Source organism: Papilio polytes, unplaced genomic scaffold (genome assembly GCF_000836215.1).
Source record: "Papilio polytes unplaced genomic scaffold, Ppol_1.0 DF824047.1, whole genome shotgun sequence".
In the NCBI taxonomy this organism is placed as follows: Eukaryota; Metazoa; Arthropoda; class Insecta; order Lepidoptera; family Papilionidae; genus Papilio; species Papilio polytes.
In genome coordinates, this window is record NW_013525157.1 from 2,267,993 (window position 1) to 2,277,735 (window position 9,743).

The 9,743-nt window shown below is 33.7% G+C and overlaps 1 protein-coding gene across 1 annotated transcript in view; it reads right to left on the reverse strand.

Moving 5' to 3' along the window:
• LOC106100668 (C-Maf-inducing protein-like) overlaps positions 1-9,743 on the reverse strand; it is a 42,635-nt gene that overhangs the window by 6,449 nt on the left and 26,443 nt on the right. Inside the window, exons 3-6 of the mRNA XM_013279627.1 lie at positions 3,195-3,323; positions 2,173-2,223; positions 2,010-2,081; positions 485-574 (exon numbers count right to left, since the gene is read on the reverse strand). Of these exons, the coding sequence (XP_013135081.1) occupies positions 485-574; positions 2,010-2,081; positions 2,173-2,223; positions 3,195-3,323 (342 nt within the window). The remainder of the gene's footprint in view (positions 1-484; positions 575-2,009; positions 2,082-2,172; positions 2,224-3,194; positions 3,324-9,743) is intronic.

Sequence of the window (9,743 nt, forward strand, 5' to 3'; positions counted from 1 at the left end):
ATAATTATTCTAGGATGTCCCATTACACTCGCAACGTAAACAATTTCTCATAACATTTTACTTAAATATTTAATGACATGGCTTCATTACAAATGACTTGCAACACAAAGTTACCTTTCACCGTTAACGTCGAATGTCAACTTTTTGCGGTCACTGTTTACGTCAATTTACTTGAAGTGACTGCATCTCGGTTTTCCTCTGGAAAGTCCGTATTGCAAACCTTTCTTTGTTCTGATGCTAATCATGCTTGATTCTGAGAAATCTTCCATGAAGTATAAAAGTAAAACTTTTGTGAAGTTTGACGTATTCGACGTCTTTGGTACAATGTTGCACATTTAATTAAGTAGCCGAATATTTTAAAGAAATGAAAAATGTGAAAACCGTCGGGAAATAAATGTAAAGTTTTTAAGTAGTAATAGAGTAATGTAAACTGAATTCCTATTATTATATGTTAAACGTCTAATTAAACGTTTGCGACACTTACCTCGGACAGCAAAGCGGTCAGAATCTGCAAAGGGACACGCGTCACACTTTCATCTTGGAGTGGAGTTGTCATTGCAAAGTCCACCATGTTCTATAAAAATATCACATTATTTTAGTAATAAATAAAGAAAAAAGAAAACTTGCTAAAGAAAACCTTTTATTAATAACAACATCGATAACTTCATACTAATATAATATTTAAATGCGAAAGTTTAGATGGATGTACATATGTTTGTAGCCTAAACGACTGAATGGATTTAATTTTTTATATTTGGTACAGATGTAGAGGATAGTCTGGATACACATAGGCTACACACTTTTATTTTTTTTTTAATTCTACGAGGCGCGGGTAAACTAGTAAGATTATAATATAATCCTTTTATGATCCGAGAATTACAGTAAATTTTCGAGAGCTTATCAATGGGCAAATCTCTCATAATAGTGCAAATATTTGAATTTCTCAATACACTTTGTTATGGCTGGAAGATTTTTGTCAAAATAAAACAGATTGCTATAATCAAAACTTTTTCTGTCTCTATGAAGCATAATTAAATTTCCATTCAATAAAAACGTAATTGAAAACGAAATGCCTTTACGTATAATGTGATTGATGTCACATTTTTATTCAAATTAAATTAGTAGACGGTTAAAATCTATTTATAAATAAAATGATTGAGTAATGAATATAAAAAAGATATCCATTGAATAGTTTTTGCAATCACGATTAATTTAAAAGGAATGCAGTGAAACTTTTTTATCGTTCTACCGAAAGCGAATCGTTTAAAGATACCAATTATGGTCCGACAAACATCAAGCTGTTATAATAATTACGTAGTTGTAAAAAACTACACTATAATATAATTTTTTTATCAATATATAAATGTAGTATCTATGTTTTTTATCTTTAAATGGCTTCAAACGCTAATTAAATTTGTAAATAAATGATTTTATCTCCATTATTTGTAATAGCTTTAATTAATGTATTCTAACGAGCGACCCCGTTTTTTTGGTTCATACGTAAATGCTGCAAAAACTATAACAAGCAAACATTTTTTTGATAACGTCTGTTCTTATGATGTTTTTTATTGTATTATTAATGAAGATTTTTAGTTGATTATGTTTAATTACTTTTCATTTGTTTATTTTTTTAAGCACATAATCTGGAGTATTTTAATTTTAACACCGTCATAATCGTCGAAAGTTTTAAGTAATGAATTTCTTACAAACATTCAAAAAGGAGCAATTTCTATAATGTATCGTATTTTTGGTACTGTATTTTATATGGTATTTTTAAAATTATGATTAGTTCTTCGTTTCCACGTATGTATATCTATACTAATATTATAAATCGAGATGATTTGTATTTTTTCTGTATTGAAATAACTCAAAAACACGGCCAATTTTAGAAATTCAACAATTAAAAAGCTACACTGAGTAACATAGGCTATAATTCTTATTATTCTTTAAAACAACGCGGACGAAGTCACGAGCAACAGCTAGTATTACAACATAAAAATAATACAAACCTTGAGCTCTTTCAAAACGACTTCCTTCCTCGCTGTTTTCGTTAGAAAATTGCGATACCTTATCATGTTTCTCTGTAACAAATAAGATTACAATGCATTTGTTGCGAGTTAGTTTCACTCGAGCGGAAAACTACTTTATTCAACAACGATTGTATGTACTTACTTTCCATATGATAGAATAATACCACTGGTCTCGCGTATACGCGTCATTGGCCTGGAACAAAACGATATCACTGTACTCTTTAATATCTCACTAATTTTATAAATGCGAAAGTTTAGATGGATGGATGTTTGTTAGAGTTTGTAGCCTAAACGGCTGATGAGATCTCTATGTAATTTGGCATAGATGTAGAGGATAGTCTGGAAGAACACATAAGGCTACTTGCTTTAGTTTTTTCTTAATTTCGCGCGGACGGAGTCGCGGGCGAGGGAGTAAATTTATATTTTTCAACTGAATTATTAAAATAATTTATTTAAATGCTCACTTATGTTATTTGATTTATCTATAGTTGTATTTTCCTTTAGAATATTTAGAATTTTAGGAGAAAATCGTATAACAACTACCTATTCCAGAATTAGGGAAAGATGTTTCTTATTCGTTTGCGTCTTCATTTATAAGGTATCGGGGCTGTCTCTTTCAATCTTATACCTTATTCATTGTCATGTAAGGTCAAATTATTTAACTCCAGTGTGTGACTGTCAGTCAGTCAACCAACCCACACTATGCCACCATGGTTGCCTATGGCCTAGTTACCCCATATTAGGGTAGGCTCAGAGCCCCTCGGTAGGGACGTATAGTGAGCTGGTGATGATGATGATGATGATGATGATGATGATGATGATGATGAATAACAAACATAATCCGTATTTCTAGCAATCTGTAACAACTATTATTTAACTCCAGTATGTAATTGTCAGTCAGTCAGTGTACCAACCCGTAGTAGGCCAGCAAGGTTGATTATGGCCTTGTCAATCCCTAGGGTAGGCTCCAACCCCCACGGTGTGGACGTATACTGAGCTGATGATGATGATGACGGTGATATTGAATAATAAACATAATCCGTATTTTTAACAATCTGTGACAACTGATAAGTCGTTTTTCTAATTATTTCATTATAATTTTAAGCTATCTGTTAAATCTATTTCCTGCAGTGATCTGATACAAGTTGATATTAGTAAACCTACTTGAAGGAGCAGCGAGCCGTGCGGTACTACGATCCGAAGGCAGTACTTCCTGGCGGGGTCCCAGCGCGAGATGCAGTACACCTCCTGCATGCAGCTGTATGACAGCGGTCGTTCCAGCAGGCCCGCCGGCTGTGAACAAAACAAAAAATAATAAACTAAAAAAAACAAAAACTAGGGAAAAAACATTTGTTTATATTATTCGCTTGTTTTTTTATTAGTGTAACTGGACATCTAGGTAATCTATTTACAATGTCTTTCTTTTTTTTTTTCAACGGTGACAAAATTTAAAATACCACCAAACCATTTGCAAATTAGCGACGCTTACTACAGCTAACTACAGTTGTTAGTTTCTAACTCAGTGACACTTTTTGGCTAGAATTTTATTTGCATAAATTGAGTAGGTACTGTTTTCTATGAACGGTAAAGCGGAAAAACAGAAACCCGCTTAAACGAGGCAACCGGGATTTCTCACGTCGTAAGTAAATATACACGTGAACGACAAATCACATCTAAATACAAATAGATACGGGGAACTTGGAATTAATTAACTCCTGCAGGAAATTAGATAGTGTCGAGAGATTTCTTAGTATTTCATTTCTTAGAAAAGGGCATCGACGAATAAAAGAAAGACTGTCTATATTTAATTACACGTGATTCTAAAAATCTATAAAGACAAAGGAAAATAAAGGTGGGTTTCACAAAGAAAATCTTTTACCTTCATTTTGCTTTTATATCTAAGATGCGTTCCATTATGACGCATTAATGTTAACAAATAACTTTTCTTTTAAAGACACCTATTTTAAAATCTCTGTAACTGACAGGCTATTGAAGGCAGTTCGTTGTACGCATTATAAAAGAGCGCTCCTTATAACACGGGGTGTCTTCAACAAAGGATAGAAACCTGATAACTGTAAAGGGATGATAGGGTTTAATGCAAGTAATCCCGAGCGCAGTGGATAAAGGATCTATTCATTCTGTATTTACAAGGCTTCGTGCCTCTGCAGATTACTAAATCATTTTACGTTATAGCACAGGTCTTGGTTATAAATTACATGTGATCTTACTTTTATATTAGTTACTTGTTACGTCTTTCTTTTGAGTAAGTTACATTTAAGAACCATAAGGTGTCTTTATGTTTCTATATCTATACTGGATGGGGATTTACTGAATTTTTTCACATATTAGAAAGTGAGATATTCCTTTGGTATATTTGTGATTATCAGATATTTGTTGTATCTATGTATGTAGCATAGATTTGAAGGATGTCATTATTAATCAAAAGTTAAGCGAGATATTTGTCATTTAATTACTGTTAAAAAATGTAAAGTTTTCTAATTGACCGTCGACGATATTGTAGTGTACAGGAGTGGGAGTCTTGTAAATATAAAACCTGTAGCTAAAAGTAAAATCTTCTTGAGACTTTAAAGTTCCAAGAAGTTTATTTCGAAACTCCACCTACACAGTATTAACTGTCAACTTTTAAAACTTTATTTTTTTAATTAAATGTGTAAAAAGATTCAAGCAAGTTATTTTCTATTAGAAATCTATTTATATAGCAAGGCTTGGTCTTTGGCTTTATATAACCGTCTATCGAAAATTCTTATTCTTTAATACTCATCATCCACTTGCCCTTATCCCTTATGGAGGGTCGGCACAGTATGTGCTGCTCTTCCATACATCTCTATCACCCGTCATATCTGAATCCACTCCTTTCTTAAGCATATCTTCCTTCACACAATCCATCCATACTTTCTTCGGTCTTCCTCTTCCTTTGTAGCCATCCACATTTAATCTCAACACTTTCTGGTTTATGTCCCCATCATTTCGTCGCATAATTTGTCCATACCACGCTAACCTTTTGCTTCTCAATTTCTCCACCACTGGCGCTACTTTCAAACTTCCTCTAATGTACACATTCTTAACTTTATCCAATCTTGTCACACCACACATCCATCTTAACATACGCATCTCAGCCACATGCAATCTCCTTTTATCCGCAACTTTGGTGGCCCAGCATTCAGATCCATACAATACGACAGGTCTTATGATGGACTTGTAGATCTGTCCCTTAAGCCTAAGAGGCATTAAGAAAATTCTTATTCTTTAATACTGACTACCCTAAATTGTTTCTACAGTTTTAGCCATTACCGGAATTAAACTTTTGCCACCTGTCCCTATATTACATTATAGCTGATGCTCGCGACTTCGCCCGCGTGAAATTAAAAAAAAATATAGCCTATGTTACTCACTGATAACGTAGTTTTTTAATGGTGAAAATTTTTGAAATCGACCCAGTAGTTTTTGAGTTATTGCAATACATACAAAAATACAAATCTTTCCTCTTTATATTATTAATATAGACTAGCTGTTGCCCGCGACTTCGTCAGCGTGAAATTTGAAAGTTCAAAAATTACGTTAGCCCCTTTTTTCAACCTATTACCAAAAGTATTGACTTAGTAAGTTTTGTATAGTTTACGAGAGTCGATGAGATTACCCATTGTCAACACAATTAATGAGGGAAAAATCATAAATAAATAGAAAAAAAATTGAGAACCTCTTTTTAAAATTGGTTACAAAAACTCACAACAAAAGACGAGAACTGGCTTAAATAGATATGGGGGTCGGGTTTTAGAAACATCAGAGCATAAGAGGGCGGATTACGTTAGGGCCGTGAGGTCGCGGTTGGGCATTGCCCCGCTGCAGTCGCGGCCGAGGCTGCGTGTGACGTCAGACCGCGTCCCGAATGCGCCGGTCAAACAGCCCTTCTCTCAAATCGAACAACCAGCGCTCTCATGTCGGGTAACCTGCATCTTAAACTATTATATGATTTCGTTTCCTTTGTTTGGAAAATAAGGAAGTATGGTACACTATCTGTAGTACCACAAAACGATCGGTATATGTAAGTAGTTTTTATTTGTTGGTCATAATCGCATTTCGTGATAAATAAGATTTATGAAAAATCCGCACCGGGCGCTAGTCACGTTAAAAATGCTTGACGTATATTTAACCTAAAATGCATTGAACCACTTATTTGTTTATAGTAAGGCCCTGCTAGTTAATAAAACGCCTTTTTAGTAATCGAAGAAAAAATATGAATCAAGTAACACTTAACTCGGTATAATCGATTTACTTTTTGAAGTTCTACGGCGTCACAAAGAAACTTTTTATGTTAATGAATATAATGCAAGTAAAGTAATAATTAGAAAACATTGTTACTTCTGGTTTATCACAGGCAATAGGAATAAGTAATGTATTATGAAAATGAGCTTAACTTGTGAGTGTAGCAGTTATGTGGGCAGAGGGGACAAGGCGAGCGGCTGCATTAATTACCGGCGCGACGCACTTCTATGACGTCGGTCTTATAGAACTATATTTAAAACCTGAATAATTAATAGAAATTAGGGACGCCATCACTAAAGTGAAATCAACCATTGGAAAATTATGCAAATAATTTCTAAAGGAGTTTTACAGATGAATAAATTTCTTAAGATGACGCCATACCTTTGGCATTTATGGCGTCACCTATAAGACTATATTAACATATGTATTCTCGTTTAAATTATGTGCATAACTACATTTTCTTTAATACGTAGATGAAAATGTCCACCCCTTGCTTCGTTTCGAAAAATCGATAACGCAAATACGAGTACAGATACTAAGAGTAAGCGTTGTATTGACAATATTATTAGTATTGTAGTATTTAGTATTTGACAACAACATATTACAAACTGTTAAATAACAGTAAACTAAATACAACTAAATACAATGCATAAATATTTTTAAATATATAGGCGGCCCAAGATCATTGGCTCGTTACGAAGTACCCTAAAATCCACTACACCTAAAATTGAGCGCATTTAAATCTACGCAGCGATCCACGCGATGTAACAGACTCAAAGATATTTGAAAACTACTGTACAATAAATGACAATTATACTATGCTGTCAATAACTAGCTCAACTACGCTATTCTATGAGACCAACTTCGATACTATCGAAGTCGCCTACAGTTACCTGTTTGCTGCATTGAGAGCGAAAGTAACAGAACTAATTTGACTAAGGTCAAAATGAATTAGCAAGCTTGATAAAAATCGTCATTGTGACGCAGGCGATGCTATAAAACCAATTCTGCGTTGGATAACATATCAAGGATATTGCTGCGTGTTTCATGAATACAAATTTATGTTATTTTATATTGCATTTAAATATACCTATTTGTATCTGTGGCAAGCCTGTACTTTATATAAATGTACTATGTTGAGCTTTGTTTTTTTTTTATTTTGCGAACTTATAAAGTACTTGAAAATACTGTTCGCCTTGGTGCAGAAAAAAGTCGATTACATTAAACAAAAACACATATGTACCACGATCTAATTGTCATTATCAAAAAGATTTATAAATTGTTTTGCTTGAGAATGACGTGTTATAAGACTCATCATCACCAGCTCACTACACGTCCCCACCGAGGGACTCGGTGCCTACCCTAAGTAAGGGGTGACTAGGCCATAGTTAACCACGATGGCCAGTGCGTGTTGGTTGACTTCACACAAATCTTTGTAATTCTTCGCCGATATGTGCAGGTTGCATCATGATTTTTTCCTTCACCGTAAGAACGTCGGGTAAATTATGTACATATGAAAATTAAAATCACATTGGTACACGGCAGGATTCGAACCCAAGACCTGTAGATTACAAGTCAAGTGCTTAAACCACCGAGCCACCGACGGTATATTAGACTGTCCACCTTCAATTCGTAATAGAATTTATCTAAAAGAATTTGCTAAAACAGAATCTGGCAACACCGCGGTTGCGTTTTACTGTTTCATTAGCAACGTAGCGCTGTTAAATTGCTAGATTCGTTTGTTTTAATATTAAACAAAATAAAAGCGCAAAATATCGCATCCCCAGTCAACGAGAACGAAATTAAACAGTGGACATGTAACACTGATTATTTTTACTATAGTTTGTATATTAAGCAAGCTCGCAGTTTAAACTCGTTACAAAATATATGTACAGTCGCGGAAATGTGTTCTACTTCAGAAAATGCCTTGTTCATGCAACGAGACAAACATTGCCTCTTCCTACAAGTAACTAATTAGAGAGCAATGAGTGATGTAAACGAAGAGACGATAATAAAAAGAAACTAGTCGTGTATCACTAACCGACTTTCAGATACAGGCTCATTTCAAAATGTTCCAAAGGATTGTAGTTTTTTAGTTGGAACACCATCACTTTCTCTCACTGTACCTACATACAAATTATATGGTGTGGTATAATTGAAGTGTTTGTGGTTGATTATTTACCGACGTATATCTTTTATCTCCGACAACGTTCGATACAGGAAATTGCACTTTCTTAGTCATACACGGAGATGCTGCAGGAGGTCAGAGAGATTAAATCTTTTAAGTGTAAGTACTTGTAGTGACGTATTGCACGTCGTATTATCTACGATTCCATAAAGTATTTTCTGATTTTTATTACTTAAACTTTCGTATATAAAATAAAAATAAAATAAAATCTTTACATTATAAGTTTAGACGGATAAAATGATCTGGATAAAATGTGCCATATGCTCAACATAAATAGTCCGGAAGAATACATAAGCTACTTAGTTTTTTTTATAATACTACGCGGACGCAGTCGCGGGCGAAAGCTAGTTTTATCTATGGTTCAATGTTAATGCCTTTACTATGTTTTGAATCTCTCAATTAATTATTCAGAATACCGATGTGAGATTGTGCGCATGTTATCGATTGTCTTGAAGTAGTCCGAGTTTTAAACTATTTTCTTTGTTCCAAATAGAAAGGTAAGAATTACAATCACTACAAAGCATTCGTTGTAGAAGTTGGATAATGTAGCAGTGAACGTTTTGTGAGTTTTAAATTGCATTACATTTACGTGAACCGGTGACATTTCATTGAACGGATTGAACGTTGAAAGCGTGTGGGCGTCGCATCGAGAACGAGAAAATGTCAGGATTTTACAAAATGAAATCTGTCAAATAAATATGGTAGGAAAGGTTGAATTTGTTAAACTTTATACAGCGAAATTACCATGTTTCATAATGTGAAAAAAAAAAATTCTCATAAACCAAGGAATGTAAAAAAATCTGAAGTGTAATTTATTTAAAGTAAATCAAGAAGAAGGGTGAGATGTTCCTTTAAAATATTCTCAAAAAAAACAGTACACTAAAAAGTAACGAAATAATTCCTTGAAAATGTAAACCTACCTTATTGTAAGTGTTATGTCTATATTGTACAATTATTTTTACTTTGATGTCGGTGTCAGCCAAGGTATGCAGTGATATTTCTACGTAAGGGTTTCCATATTTTTACCATAACAATTGACAATTGAAAGTATAGTAACAATTAAGTAATGAATCTACATTGACTGACACCGACTTCAAAGTAAAAATAATTGTACAATATAGACATAACACTTACAACAAGGTAGGTTTACATTTTCAAGGAATTATTTCGTTACTTTTTAGTGTACTGTTTTTTTTGAGAATATTTTGTTTTTGGTGTGTTTTGTTTTGTTTTTAGTGCAT